Consider the following 14745-nt stretch of genomic DNA (forward strand, 5'->3'; position numbering starts at 1 on the left):
TTATTAATAACAAGTCAACTAACGTGGCTAATACCAGTAGACAGAGCCAGATATTCCGAGTTTCTTGACCCAGGCTCCACAAAAATACCTAACATGCCTGGGTCATATCTGGGAGTCCACTTTACACCTAGAAATTTGAACCATCATTGTGGAGTATTAAATAACTGTTTTGCTGGAGTAGTTCTTCAGTTTCACAACGATGGCTAGCACCCAGGCCTGTATTAGGAAGAACTGTGGTCTCGGCCAATCCAAATCGTTGGCAAAACCCATCGTCCTCACAGCAATGCACTTGACTGCAGTACTACAGAAGTGCCTGCCGGCTGCAGGCCGCCAATATACCTTATGTTTTAATCCCGGCCAGGCCGCGGCCCGGCCCACAGACTAGTGCCAATGCCATGATGAAAATGCAATTTGGAAAAATGCACTCACCTGCGATCGGCGGGCCGGGGCAGTCTGCAGACAGTCGGCAGCAGCAGCAAGCATCAGATAGGGACAGTGGGACACGCAGGCAGGGGCTACTACAAACAATTAAATTATGGGGTGCATGCGTGCAACTTGCCTAAATCTCTGGCTGGCTTAGTTCGTCTGGAATGCTCTGACTCACGGGTCACGCGCGCGAACCCCAATGCGCATGTCATGTCACCACCAATGCCGCCCCTCCCCAATCCCCACCCTACTGTGGTTGAACTGAGACCGCGCAGACGCGGAGACATCTGCGCAGCGCGCTTGAGAATGAGTACATTTGCACTAGAGAAAAAGAAAGTACAGATTTATTGATGGTGTGCTTTATTATTTCTGCCCCTCGCACGGAGCGCTGAGCAGCGAGGAGAGACGCAGGCAGACTACTGAGCTTCAACTTCTCTATTTATTGACTACCACGGCACGCACGCTGGACAAAAAAAACGGCCCAACGACAAAACCGGCCCCCTGCCAAAAAACCGGCCCCCACCCCTGGCAGCCGACCGGGGGATTGCCCGGTGCCCGGCATTGCCAGTCCGGGCCTGCATTTGGCCTAACAGCTAGGGCGGTCGACCTCGAATCTGGGGACCTGGGTTTGAGTCTCTGCAATATCGCTGAAAATCCTGTTATTCTGGGCAAATCACTTAATCTCAAAGGGCCTAAACATGTGCTGTGGCTGGGGTGTTACCAATAAACCTCTCTTCAAGCACATCATCCAGCTGGTCTTTCATTCAACATTTCTACAAATACCTAAAGAATTTTTTTCTTGCCATTTTATTTTATTTATTTATTTTATTTATTTATTTATAAAAAATTTAATGCGCAAACAAATACCCGAAGGTGTCTCGGCGCAGGTGTGGGCTAGCAGGACCGCAGCAACAAAATTCACTGGTTAAACAACCATGTCTTTAGGAGTCTCCGGAAACTCATCAGGTTGGGGGCATGTTTGATATTTAATGGCAGTAGGTTCCAGAGTTTTGGTGTAGCAACCAGGAAACGTCTGTCTCCCCAGGTTACCGTCCTAGTGCGAGGTACTGGTAAAAGGCAGGTGTTAGCAGATCTAAGGGACCTTGTGGGGATGTACAACTGAAAGGCCTCGGTCAAAAACTTGGGTCCAACACCGTGCACTGCTTTATAGGCAATGCAGAGGGCCTTGAATTTAATTCGACTCTCCACTCTGAGCCAATGAAGCTGGTGAATGGCGAGAGTGGTGGGCTGGCGGCGAGGGATGTGTAAAAGAATTCTGGCAGCCGCATTCTGCACTGACTGTAGTTTGGACAGGACAGATTTCTGGGAATTCAGAAAAAGAGCATTTCCATAGTCCGTTTTAGAGAAAACCAAGGTGGTAACTAGGGTCTTCCCTGCTGAGATGGGAAGGTAAGGTAACAGTTTCTTAATTTTCTTTAGAATAAAGAAGGCAGAGGAGACAACCTTGTTGACATGGAGGTTGAATGTTAGTTTGCTGTCAAAGATGACTCCAAGATTCCTCGCTTTTTCAACTGGGACAGGTGGAAGGCCGAGTTGGTTGGGCCACCATGTGGAGGACCATTCTGGGGAAAGATTACCAAAGCTCATAACCTCGGTTTTATCCGAGTTAAGCCTCAGGCAATTGGAAGACATCCACAAACTAACATCAAGCATAGCCTCCTGTAAATTAGCTGCCACCGCTGTGCCATTCTTATGGATCGCCAGCACCAGTTGGGTGTCATCTGCGTAAGATGTTAATCTGACCCCATGGGCCTTTATTACCCTCGCTAAGTCCGCTACGTAGATGTTAAATAACGTGGGACTTAGCGAGGAGCCCTGTGGTACGCCACAAGGTATTGCAGAGACGGGGGAATAGAAATTACCCAATTTAACAGTCTGGGTGCGGTCGGCCAAGAAAGATGAGATAAGATCTTTGGCCAAACCGTTTATCCCCAGCGCTGTGACACGGTCGACCAGAATAGCATGGTCGACCGTGTCAAATGCTGCGGACAGATCCAGCAGAATCAAAATGGCCGCACCTCCCTGGTCCATAATGGCTCTTATTTCATCGGAAGCTTTTATTAAAGCAGTCTCCGTTCCATGTCCTTTCCTGAAACCAAACTGCGTTTCGTCCAGGAGTTGGTGGGTGTCGACGAATTATGAGAGTTGTTCATTCATCAGAGCTTCGCAAATTTTGGCCGGAAAAGGGAGACAGGCAATTGGTCTATAACTAGCCGATGCAGTAGGGTCCAGGGAGGGCTTCTTTAGAAGAGGCTTAATAACAGCCTTTTTCCATGGAGCGGGATACTCGCCAGTTTGAAAGGCAGTGTTGCAAATTTCCATAAGCGGGTAAGATATTACCTTACTTAGGTTGGCCATCACTGAGGGAGGACAGGGATCCAAGGGGGATCCAGACTTAGTGGTGGAAATGAGTCTGCAGATTTGGTCTTGTGTGATAGAGCCAAATGACAGGAGGGGGTCATAGTTCCGGTAGGATATTTCCTTGCTGCTAGCAGTAGGTCTAATCCCTGCCTCCCCACCAAAAGATGCATAAATATCTGCCACTTTGGTGATAAAAAAGGTGGACAGAGCATTGCAAAAAGGTTGGGAAGGTTCAACTCCAATGCCAGAGAGAGGGGTGGATAGAGAGGTAACCACTGAGAATAGTTCTCTGGCCGAGTTCTTAGCATTCTCTATTTGAGTGGAGAAAAATACCATTTTCCGAGCAATGATAGCCCTTTTGTATATAGTTAGAGCATCTTTGTAGGATTGCTTAGCTATGGGGCAATAAGACTTCCTCCAGTGTCTTTCTAAGTTCCTACAGTGTTGTCGGTGAAGCCTAAGCTCTTCTGTGTACCATGGCGCCGACGGGGAAGCTCTATTAGGTCGAATAGATTGTTCCGGGGCTACTTGATCGGCAGCATTCCTAATCCAGTCATGGAACTCAGAGGCTGTGGGGACAGAGTTGAGTCCTCTGGTAAGGGACGATTTTATATTGCACAAACTTGGTCCAAAGGCACCAACACGCATTACACGAGCACCAGATTATATTACACAAGGTCAGATTTTTATTTTTTAGGCATAGGGAGATAAAGTGATTTGCCTATAATAACAGGAGGTGAGTCTATGCCAAGACTCAAACTAGGGTCCGCAATTCCAAGGTTGGAAGCTCTCGCCATTAGGCCATATTCATCATCCCATGTCAAATAGATAACAGGAGATAAATTGGCTAGATTGCACCTTCGTTATCATCTTTAAACACAATAAAATACAGTGTGACAAGCTCAGGACACAACTAAGAGAGATGCAAATAGTGTCGGTATTCACGTGGTTGCTTTTTTTATTCCTCATTCAGTACGGGGAGCTGGGGCCTAATTACAGCCGCATTAATAACCGCTAGCGCCTAAATCAGTTTCTCTGTCAAGTGTGATTCGTTTCTTTTCGGACATGCAGTTGTGTGCTAGAGGTGAGCTTTGAAACGAGACTGCAAGCAGCAAGCCGTTTTGGTATACATTACACCCAGACCTATCACTCCACTCACCACAGGTAACATTGCTCCTGGTGGCGCCCCGGGGGGCAGCAAGTCGGGCCGCGGCCTCTTGGGTGGCACAAGCACCATCTCCTGGCCCTTGCGCTTGTTAGGTTCCAGCATAGCGGCAATAGACAGCCTAGAAGTTTGATAGAAAGGGGTAGTAGCACGAGTAACGATCAAACTGGGCACAGGAAAACTACGTTCCCAGAAGATCCATGCGCCACGCAACGTAACCAAAACTACGAAAAATCCAACCAATCAGAGGCAACATGCGGCCATGACGGGCGTCACTCTGCGGACGAAACCCAAGAAGCATAGTGTAGTGTGTCGCCATCTTGCAATGCTATATATTCTGCGTGCTGGACAAAGCGAACTGACTTAGATTTATTGTGTTAAAATAGAGTCACTATGCAAATATTACAAATCTTTTTGGAAAGTAAATGGAAGGTATGATTAAATGATTTGGGACAGTTTCATATTAGTATTGGATGAAGTATTGTTGTATACTTTGTATTAATAAAAAAGATTTAGGATTCATCGATGAATATTCTTAGTAGAATATATTTTTCGTCAGCTTTTTCTGTTTTGATCAATTTATGGAAATAAAATCAGACCTTGACAGGCGTCCACCAATGGGAGAATCTTGCTAGTGATTGTACGGGAAAAGAATCCTGATTGGTCCGATTGTTGTATACACATCAGAAAGTTTCGGATCTCCTTATTGGCTGTGTGTGTGATCACGAATGGATAAAGATGGCAGCCTCCTGGTTTGTGTAAGTAGTATTAGAGTATTTGATCAGTCGTGCGCGTTACTTCTGGTTTGTGGTTTTATGTCGGGCCTGTGCTTGTTTCTTTTTTGTGCTCGCCAACGACCAGTGTGTTGCCGAAGGCCTATTGTGTCCCATACCAACATTTAGAGTGGGGTTTTCGGCGGCCCGTTGCTTATCGTTTGTTGGCTTTCTTGTCAATCTCATTTGCATGCTTTTAATTTGATGGTTTTCCTTCCTCTTTTTGCGTTTATGCTTCCCTGGACCATAGTTCCTTTACCATCCTCTTGATTTGATGGTTTGTAACCTTTCGCAGGTCACACCAGAAAACGACATTTTTAGGTCCTGCCTGAGAAAGTTCATTCTCTGTCCCTTGCAACACCTTGTGTTACTTATTTTTCATGGGTGCTTAGAGGCTGCCCATTATTTTCTATTGGTCTGCTTCATTGTCTCTCATTTGCTCGCCTGTCAGCTTCTGTTGTCTTTCCTTCCTCTTCATATGTTTGTCCGTCCCATGGAGCGTGGACTTGGGCTTCCACTGCTCGCTTTTTTAGGTGAGACATTTTTTTCTTTTTGTTTAGGTACTTAACGAGAGTGTGTGTTGGTTTTCCATCTGTCACCCTTGTGTAGTTCTCCCACCAAAATATTCCACCCTCATTCATCTCCTGCCTACCATGTGCTATCCGCCAGCCCCTCCCATCCTTCGTTGTCCGTGTGCTATGCCTAGCCCACCCATCCTCTGTATGCTTGTCAGTTTGCTTCTAGCAATGCTTTGTTTGTGTGCTTCCCCAATCCCTCCTGCTCACCTTCCTTTGTCTGTGTGCTTACCTCAACCAGTGGTCGAAGTGGGGGAAAAAAAGTAGGGGAACTGTGGGTGGAGAATCAGGGGGCGGGAATAACCGAAGATTGAATCAGTGGGCGGAGTCAGGGGTGTGGTTAGAAATAGCAAAACATACCAATTTTTAGTACGTTTAGCATTTCACTGACAAGTTACAGCTTATAACGTTATTTAACTAAAACAATGGATAAACATGTTTATTTGAGGTTTAATTCAGGAAAAAGCAAACCCTCACAGGGAATACAGGTTTATGTAAAGCGTGTGAAATATAAGCAGGAACAACATGTTACTCTCATTGTTCAGAAATCCATGATTATTTTTTGTCTCAAACATTGAGGTCATGAATACAGGGCTCCTCCTTTACACATGTGTTAAGCAGGGCTCAGAAGAGAAAGGGGCTCTTCAGGAGAATCTAGATTAACGGAAACCCACAAAGGCTGCTTCATATTCATGTCAGCAAGCTAGCTGCTCAATCATAATAAAGCAAAAAGAACAACTGGGCACAGAATGCAGAACAATATCATACATTCACCCCAGTACAGAGATCTGGGCTTAAATCCATTGTTTCTTTGCTCACCATGCCATTCCAGTTTGGACCCAGCCATATGCAAATCAGTCTTGTTCCTGCACCCAATGGGAACAGTCCAGCCCGAACTGCCAGGCCAGGTCCGCCCTGGACTGGAAACAAGCATCCTAGGACCGGTTTCGGGCTTTCAGCCCTCATCAGCCAGGATAGCTTGATTCCAGTGGCATGGAAAGCACTGGACTCATGTCTGAGCATACCTGTCCCACTCGGGTGACAAATGCAAAAAGAACAATTGATGGACAGAATGCAGAACAATGTCATACATTCATCCCAGTTCAGAGATCTGGGCTTAAATCCATCGTTTTTTTGCTCACCATGCCATTCCAGTTTGGACCCAGCCATATGCAAATCAGTCTATATTCTGCGCCCAATGGGAACAGTCCAGCCCGAACTGCCAGGCCATATGTATTCAAGTGTCCTTTCAATCGGGAAGTGAACACAAAGCAGTACCCACTGAACTATGCACATAACATATTGCTCTTTGATATGCATGGTACATGTTCTTTGCAGCAGGCATATTACCCCTCTGCACTTCCTTAGATGAGTAAAACAGCCACTAGACAAAACATGCTCCCATCTCTCCCCAGCAGGTACATTGATCACCAAAGTTATCTTTTCACTTGTATTGTTGACCGAAACCTGCTGTATAAACAAAGAACTTTGCTGTGTTTTTAAAACTCCTGCACTTGTACAAAACCGGTCCCCACCATACTAAACTGCCCCCCTACCCTTCAAGTCGCCCTGGGAAACGCCTACTTTTGCCCCGTTCACCGCTCCTGCCCCGTTCACCGCTCCTGCCCCGTTCACCGCTCCTGCCCCGTTCACCGCTCCTGCCCCGTTCACCGCTCCTGTCCGTTCACCGCTCCTGACCGGTCACAGCTCCTGCTCATGCCTAATCACTGCTTCTGCCCCGTCACCTCTCCTGCTCCATCACCACTCCTGCCCCGTCACCTGCCCGTCACTTCTCCTGCCCGGTCACCTCTCCTCTCCTGTCACGTCACCTGCCCATCACGTCACCTGCCTGTCACTTCTCCTGCCCAGTCACTTCTCCTGCCCAGTCACTTCTCCTGCCCAGTTGCCTCTCCTGCACTGTTGCCTCTCCTTCCCTGTCACTTCTCCTTCCCCGTCACTTCTCCTGTCCCAGTCACTTCTCTTGTCCTGTCACTTCTCCTGTCCTGTCACTTCTCCTTCTCCTGTCCCGTCACTTCTCATTCTCCTGTCCCGTCACTTCTCCTGTCCCGTCACTTTTCCTGCACCGGCACTTCTGCCCCGTTCACTGCTCCTGCCCCATTCACTGCTCCTGCCCCGTTCACTGCTCCTGCCCCATTCACTGCTCCTGCCCCATTCACTGCTCCTGCCCCATTCACTGCTCCTGCCCCATTCACTGCTCCTGCCCGGTTACCACTCCTGCTCATTCCTAATCACCGCTCCTGCCCCATTACTTCTACTGCTTCGCCACTTCTCCTGCCCAATCACCTCTCCTGGCCCGTCACCTCTCCTGGCCCGTCACCTCTCCTGGCCCGTCACCTCTCCTGCCCCGTCAACTCTCCTGCCCCGTCAACTCTCCTGCCCCGTCACCTCTCCTGCCCCGTCACCTCTCCTGCCCCGTCACCTCTCTTGCCCCGTCACCTCTCCTGCCCCGTCACCTCTCCTGCCCCGTCACCTCTCCTGCCCCGTCACTTTTCCTGCCCATCACTTCTCCTGCCCCGTCACTTCTCCTGCCCAGTTACCTCTCCTTTCCTATTGCCTCTCCTGCCCCGTCACTGCTCCTGCCCCGTCACATTTCCTACCCCGTCACATTTCCTGCCCCGTCACTTTTCCTGCCCCGTCACTTTTCCTGCCCGTTCACTGCTCCTGCCCGTTCACTGCTCCTGTCCGGTCAGCACTCCTGCCCGATCACCGCTCCTGTCCCATCACTTCTCCTGCCCCGTTCACTGCTCTTATCTGTTCACTGCCCCTATCCGTTCACTGCTCCTGCCGGTTACCGCTCCTGCCTATTCCTAATCACCGCTCCTGCCCCATCACTTCTCCTGCCCCAGTCACCTCTCATTTCCTGTCACCTCTCCTGTCCCGTCACTGCTCCTGACACGTCAACTCTCCTGCCCCGTCACTTCTCCTGCCCCGTCACTTCTCCTGCCCGGACACCTCTCCTGCCCTAGTACTATTCCTTTCCTGTCGCTCCTGTCCCCTCTTCTGTCTGGTCACTGCTCCTGCCCAATTCACTCTGTGTACAACATTAACAAATTACGCAAGGTGTCAAGTTCCCCACGTACTCTGCCTGGGGAAAGCTCCTCTGTAATCACCAACTCCGATCTCACTGGCACTTGACATGCTAAAGGCAGAGGGAGGGCGCATTGTCATTTGAAAGGGGGTAATCAGCCTCAATCGGAATGACAAAAGGCCTGCCCTCGCTCTGTGCGAGCTCAGGGGGGACGGGGGCTGCTGCAGCCTCTGGAGTTCACAGAGAAGTGCGAGCAGCCCCTGGAATTTAATGAAAAAAGTTATTGTTTTTAAGTCGGACTATTCTTGCCGTCCCGGGATGCTTTTTTGAAAGTAAGAAGTAGGGGAATGGACTGAAATTATTTTTAGAAGTAGGGGCACGCCGTGCCCTTCCTTTCCCGCCCACTTCTACCACTGACCCCAACCCCTCCTGCCCATTCTACTTTGTCCCTGGGTTTGCCCCAAATACATTGTCTGTATGCTCACCCATCCCCTTTAGCCATTCCTCTCCTCCCACCCTGGTTCTGCTTTCCTACCCTTCCTGTTGCCTTGCCCCCCAACACACTACCCTGTTTGTTGCTAAAAAAATTAAAGAGTGGTGTGAGGCAACATGAAGTGAAAGAGTGAGATGGCAGAGGAAAAGTAAGCAGTTGTGGGGGGGGGGTGAGGGTATGTGAAAAAAATGAAATTAAATCCAGTATTTGTAAAGCGCACAATTACCCGACGGTGTCAAGGTGCTGGGGGCTGTCGGGAAGATTAGGCGAGCTATTGCCCAGTCACATGGTGCTGGGTTAACCTGTTGCCGCGGATCGAACCGTGAACCCTGTGGTCCGGAGTCAGGCACCCTGGCTGCTGCGCCACACCTCTTCAACAGCTGTTTTGCTGTACTGCATGGCTACAAATCATTGTCAATAGCAGCAACAGGGGAGACCTCTTGGTTTTGTTAATGCATGTTCTTTGGCACATGAATTTTCTTACTCTCGCCTCCCTCATCTGCTGCTTTCTTGGCCCATCGATATCCCCTTGCAGTTTCCAAATTCTTCCCACCCCTGTAGTTTGTTTGTAAAAGCACAGCAACAAGTTTGTTTCGTGTTTGGCAATAGAGCAGACTTTCTAATGATGATTTTTTTTCTCTATCTTATCTCTTGCCTTCCACATGTTGCATCGAAGGTCCGACCATAGTACAATAAAAACCAGATATAGTGCTAGGGAGAGGTCTAGTTTACTGCATTCACTTAGCCTGTGTTTTAGGCAGAAGAGTGTCTGGAAGCATGCTTCCTCTCCCATAGTCTCATAAATCTTCTTCCCCCATTCCTGAAGAGCAGGCAATAACATTTGTTCCAGTACCTAGATGTGTAGAAAGTAAATGGCAAGCGTTTTCATTTAAATTCTGACACTTTCTCAGGCAACTTTAATGAACTTTAGAATGCCTGCAACAAGCACTTTGTGCAATATGCTTATTAAATTATGTTCATTGTTTCATCCATGACATTTTAAACAACTATTCAGCGTACAAAGATTGAAAATATTGACTTCTGTGTTCAGTTTCAATATACCATAAGATAAGTCTTTCCTTTTCTTCCTGTATTTAGACTTGTTTCTTTTACTTTGTTGCAATCCTTTACAAACCAGAAGTTGCAAAGCCAGTAGCTTGGCACTCGCATTATAAATGCAAGACCTATTGGCTTTTCCAGTGTTTGCTTAATAAACAAGCCAAGGGGCACTTTTGTCTGCATCAGAGGAAGACTTTTCAATTTTACTGAAATAAATTGATACATAAGTAGTCTTTTTAAAAGCTACCCAACAGCTGTCATGGGGCATTAACAGAACTGTACTTTCCTCAGGTCACAAGTATATAACTGCATAGTAGTAAGTGTAATTTTTCTGATTTTACTTTGATCTAAGATAGTTTAATGCAGAACAGTAAACTTTAGAGGTGTCCAGGAAGAGCAATGTCCCTGTTGTGTCCACAAACTGAGATGTGCATGTCAGGAGTGATGATACAAACTCCAATCAAGATCTTGTACTAAGTGGGACAGTGCTGGCAATGCCAAGCGAGTGTAAATAAATGGGCTTCATCCCACCTATGGGTGGGCAAGGTGAACAAGCCAACTGACTGAGTTGCTAGACTGTTATGTGCGAGGCTGGTAGCTTGATAGTAATAAGGCCGTGATAACATAACTCACCAGATACCTGACAATCATATGACAACATGTGTCATGTGAGCATGCACATGTTTTGAGAAGGCCCAAACACAAGCCTGTGTTTTTAGGTGTTCTCACTTCAAGACAAGAGAAATGGTACTTGAAGCATGCTGAAAAGTAGCTTTGCCTGCCCTAGTGGGCTATACATAGACATTATTCGTCCTAGTTGTGTCTTCTGTCTCAGACTGATATGAGTACCTGGTAGTATGGGTTCATTGCCAGGCTTAGGTCCCCAACATCAAGATCATTGTACTTCCTTGTGCACAGAAGGGTCTGTCCAACGTTGTGTGGCTGATGTTAGTGGGAAGTTTTGCACTGATCCTTGCAGTTATTTTTTCATTTGTCAATACTTGTAAGCAGTGCAGTGGGCATGCAACATCATAAAGTAGGTGTTTGTGTGAGGCCTCGAAGTTGTTCTACTTTCTCCACAGTTCCTGTATTTCTTTTCTCCATGTTTGCTCGTTGAGCGATTTGTGGGTGATGCTCCTGCGCAAGCTTTTGCTTTCTCTCCTCCGCCCACCAGTGGCATATTTCTAGAAGCTAACAAAAAAATAGCGTTTAGTAGGTAAGTTGTGCCTATTCTGAGGTGAAATGTTACAGCATGTAGAGGAATTGCTGTTCTTGATAATTATGGGCAGCCTTAAGAGGAAAGGACATTATATGGAGAGCTCTTCTTTCTTTGCCTGGTTTTCTCCTTCTTGGCTAACTTAGAAGGACTTTGAAGAAAGCAATCACAGTCTATATTTGAGACTGTCTGCTCTGCAGTGCCTATCCTGCCTTCCTACAAAACAGAGCCAGAAAAATGTTCACACTCTGACTCTTCTCATGGGGAGGAGGTAATAGAACCCCTTTTTTAGGCCTCGCCTACGCAGCGTGCAAGCGCTGCTTTGGAGTGACCTCTTGGAATCACTCAAGGCTTTTGTGGAAACTCGTGCATGTTCTGCACTGTTTCCAATGAGCACTTCTGCTTGTGCGCTTTTACCTTGCGGGAGCGAGCAGCTGCACCATCTGTTTGCAATTATCGTGCTCGCGCTTTCGAAACAGATGGTGCCGCTGCTCGTTCCCGTAAGGTAAACGCTGTGTGAGTCTCGTCCCAATCTGAAACCTCCTTTCTGTGCCTGCCACCTCCCTCTCTCTCCCTTCCTCGCTCTCGGTTCTGAACCTCACTCTCTATGTGATTTGCAGCAGCTCACCCTGTCGGCACTTTGCTTTAATCCCCAAAAATAGTGATCTTTAATTGTCATTCCGCTGTGTAATCTCCGCGCCATTCAAGTGACGGATGGAGCGGAAACCCTGCAGGAAAACACCCTTCAGCAGAACTGCGGCCAGCTAAGCACGAGCTCCTCTGCAGCTCTTGTCCTCGAAAACATGCATGCCCCACCTCTCAATTTGGTGACAGTTTCCCAACAATACACTGCTGCCGCTGAGCAGTGCCAGTACAGAGACGCCCAACATCAGGGGTGAACCGCTCTGCAGCACACGACTACCGTCCAGCTAGCATTAATATACATTGCTTTCTGTGCTTTTCAAACCACTGACTACAGGAAAGCTTAGGCTCCCACAGCATGTTTCCTCCCCTCTCCCTGTGCTCCCCCTACCCCGGCCCGCGCACTCGTGCTCCAAGGCCTCCACCCCCCCATCTCTCCTCCCCCTCCTCGCCTCGTGCCTATTTTGCAGCAGGGTTGCCATATTGAACTACATCTCCCACAGGTTGGCAATATTTTCCCTAACTTAATTGTGCAAGGGAAAAACAAGTTGGTCCGACAGCCAGTTTTTGGGCTGCAATCCACGCAGTGTATCTCAGAATCACAGAATTGTGCCTCGCTGCCGTATTGCAGACTGGTGTTGCTTCACCACACCCCTCTTCCACTGTCTGCCTCTCCACAGTAACACCGCAGACACACATCGTTGGATACACAAGCAATTCCTTCCTATGACGGTGTTGCTGTTCTTGCATTGACCTTTGGCATGCCCCCATAAACTTTCAGACTGCCCCTTCGTTCCTTTGACTCAATTGTGCTCAGATGCATACCTCACTGCTTGGGCATGCCAGCACTTGTAAAGCCCTGCCCCAAACCTTTTTGCCCTATATTGTTTCAGGCTCACCCCCCCTACTCCCTTCTTTTTACCTGCCTGCAACTTCTGCAACTACCACTCACCACCCTATTTAACGAAGGAGGCCTCCTACCGCCTGACTCCACTTGTATTGGAAATCAAATCTGTCCCCCAGTAGTCAGCAGTTTGTCGCTGACCCAGCCCTTTCTGATTCACAAACATTTGTTTGCCTCGGGCCCTGGAGTTCTGCGCCACCCCTAGCTACTTCAAAGGAAAGTAAGTTAAAGGGAGAGTGTCTTTCTGGTGTTTAACTGTCAGCACCACGGCAGCGGCGTGTGTAACAAAAGCTGCTCTTATGTGAGTTCAGTTAAAAGATGCGAGAAAGCTATTACTTGTTCTAGTAATGCTCAATAAGGTTTCTGCTAAGAAATATTTACAAAACCTATGTTATTTAGTAATACAATTCTGCTAATTACAATAAATACATGCAGTGTTCTGATGTGGCGTGAGGCCATTCCACTCATGTTTTAGGAGTGGTGTACAAGGGGGCTACACCTCTGGATCTGTTTCTGTAATTTTCTTGAATGTGTGAGAAGGAGTTCAGCTGAGTGGTGGGGCACATTCAGTGGGGTCAGGGACGCTGTAAGTAAAAGCAGCACTGTGTCCTTCTGTAAATATGTAACTGCTGCTCATACATAGCGCTCCAATACCCTCTGGTTAACTTCCCGCTTTCTTCATATGTAAACATGCTCTCTCTCGTGCAGGCTGAACCAAACACACAACCAAAACATTCACCAATATACCAAACACAATGTCCTTGGAATCCCCAACAATTGTCCCCTATCTTCCTAGCAACTCCACCACCTCTACAAACAGCATGCAGACAACAAAAGTGCTCACCATCATCTATAAACTATAGGTATGGTCAGTACTCCTGAACAATTTTCTCATTTATATCATATGGTATAGCATTCTCTTTTTACGGTTGCCAGCTTAACCCGATTAAACAAGTACCAATCCAATCATGTACATTTGTTGATCTCCTTCCCTCAAACCCAACCTAATCTCCTACCTTTTACTCTCTTTCACCATTTCTTCCACCCATCCTCCCTATATAATTTGTTCAGACCCACCCCTCCTTCCTTTTTCTCTCTCTTCCTTATTCCCTCGTTCCTCTCTTCGTTATTGGCCTCCTTAATCCCTCTTACTTCTTTCCTTCCTACCTTGCTTACCTTCCTTTGTTCCTAACTCTCCTTCCTTTTCCCACTCTTCATTACTCCAGCCATCTCTTCACCCTTCCTCGATTCCTCCTTCCCTCAAACTCTTTCTTCTTATGTACTTCCACTGTCCTATCTTCCTCTCTACCACCCTATCTTTCTTCATTACCTCCTTTCCTCCTTCTTGCCCTTCTTAATCCCTCTCTTCACTCCTCAATCTACTACCCTCTCCTTGTTTCCTAAACCCTAATTTCAACTTCACTTATTCTAGTCACTCATATCTTGCCTTTCACTAAGTCCTTTCATTGTTCTTCTTGCTTTCTCTCCTATCCTTTTTTCCTCTTTCTCTCCCTCACTCCGTCCCTCTCTCCTTTCCTCAAATCCTCGCCATCTTTCCTCCCTTCTCTTAATTCCTTCCCCCTTTCTTCCCATCCTTCCCTTATCTCTCTATCACATTGCTCCTTCTCTCGTCACACTCACACAGTTCCATGCCACACAATTCCACTCATTTCCATTTCACACCACATAATTCACCATCAAACCCCATAAATCAACTCAACACAATTACATAACACCACATACATCCAATCCAAACCACATAATTCCCCTACACAAATCAACTCCACACCACACAATTCCACGCTACACAACTCCTTAACTAACAATTCCAATCCAACTCATATAATTCCACTACACGCCACATACATACACTCCATTGCACATAGGTAAAATACATTATTATTTACAACACCAGTAGCTCTAACTCAAGCAAATGCGAAAGCTATTGCATTCCCTTTTTGATCATACAAGTAAAAAAAAGGCTCATGCCTCTCTGGGTAGAGGATGTGGTCTCACGGCTAGGCTGCTGACTTTGGAGCTGGTAAACCAAGATTCGAGCCT

At 47.3% G+C, this 14745-nt stretch overlaps 2 protein-coding genes across 2 annotated transcripts in view; one reads left to right on the plus strand and one right to left on the minus strand.

Annotated features, from left to right (window-relative positions):
* SNRNP40 (small nuclear ribonucleoprotein U5 subunit 40) overlaps positions 1–4189 on the minus strand; it is a 116547-nt gene extending 112358 nt beyond the window's left edge. The window contains exon 1 of the mRNA XM_078683883.1: positions 3968–4189. Coding sequence (XP_078540009.1) covers positions 3968–4078 — 111 coding nt within the window. The 5' untranslated portion in view covers positions 4079–4189. The remainder of the gene's footprint in view (positions 1–3967) is intronic.
* A 480-nt stretch (positions 4190–4669) lies between these two features.
* Positions 4670–14745, plus strand: part of ZCCHC17 (zinc finger CCHC-type containing 17) — a 100090-nt gene continuing 90014 nt past the window's right edge. Inside the window, exon 1 of the mRNA XM_078681898.1 lies at positions 4670–4731. The gene's annotated coding sequence lies outside the window, so the exon portion shown is untranslated. The remainder of the gene's footprint in view (positions 4732–14745) is intronic.

The sequence above is a fragment of the Lissotriton helveticus genome, chromosome 3_1 (assembly GCF_964261635.1).
Source record: "Lissotriton helveticus chromosome 3_1, aLisHel1.1, whole genome shotgun sequence".
In the NCBI taxonomy this organism is placed as follows: Eukaryota; Metazoa; Chordata; class Amphibia; order Caudata; family Salamandridae; genus Lissotriton; species Lissotriton helveticus.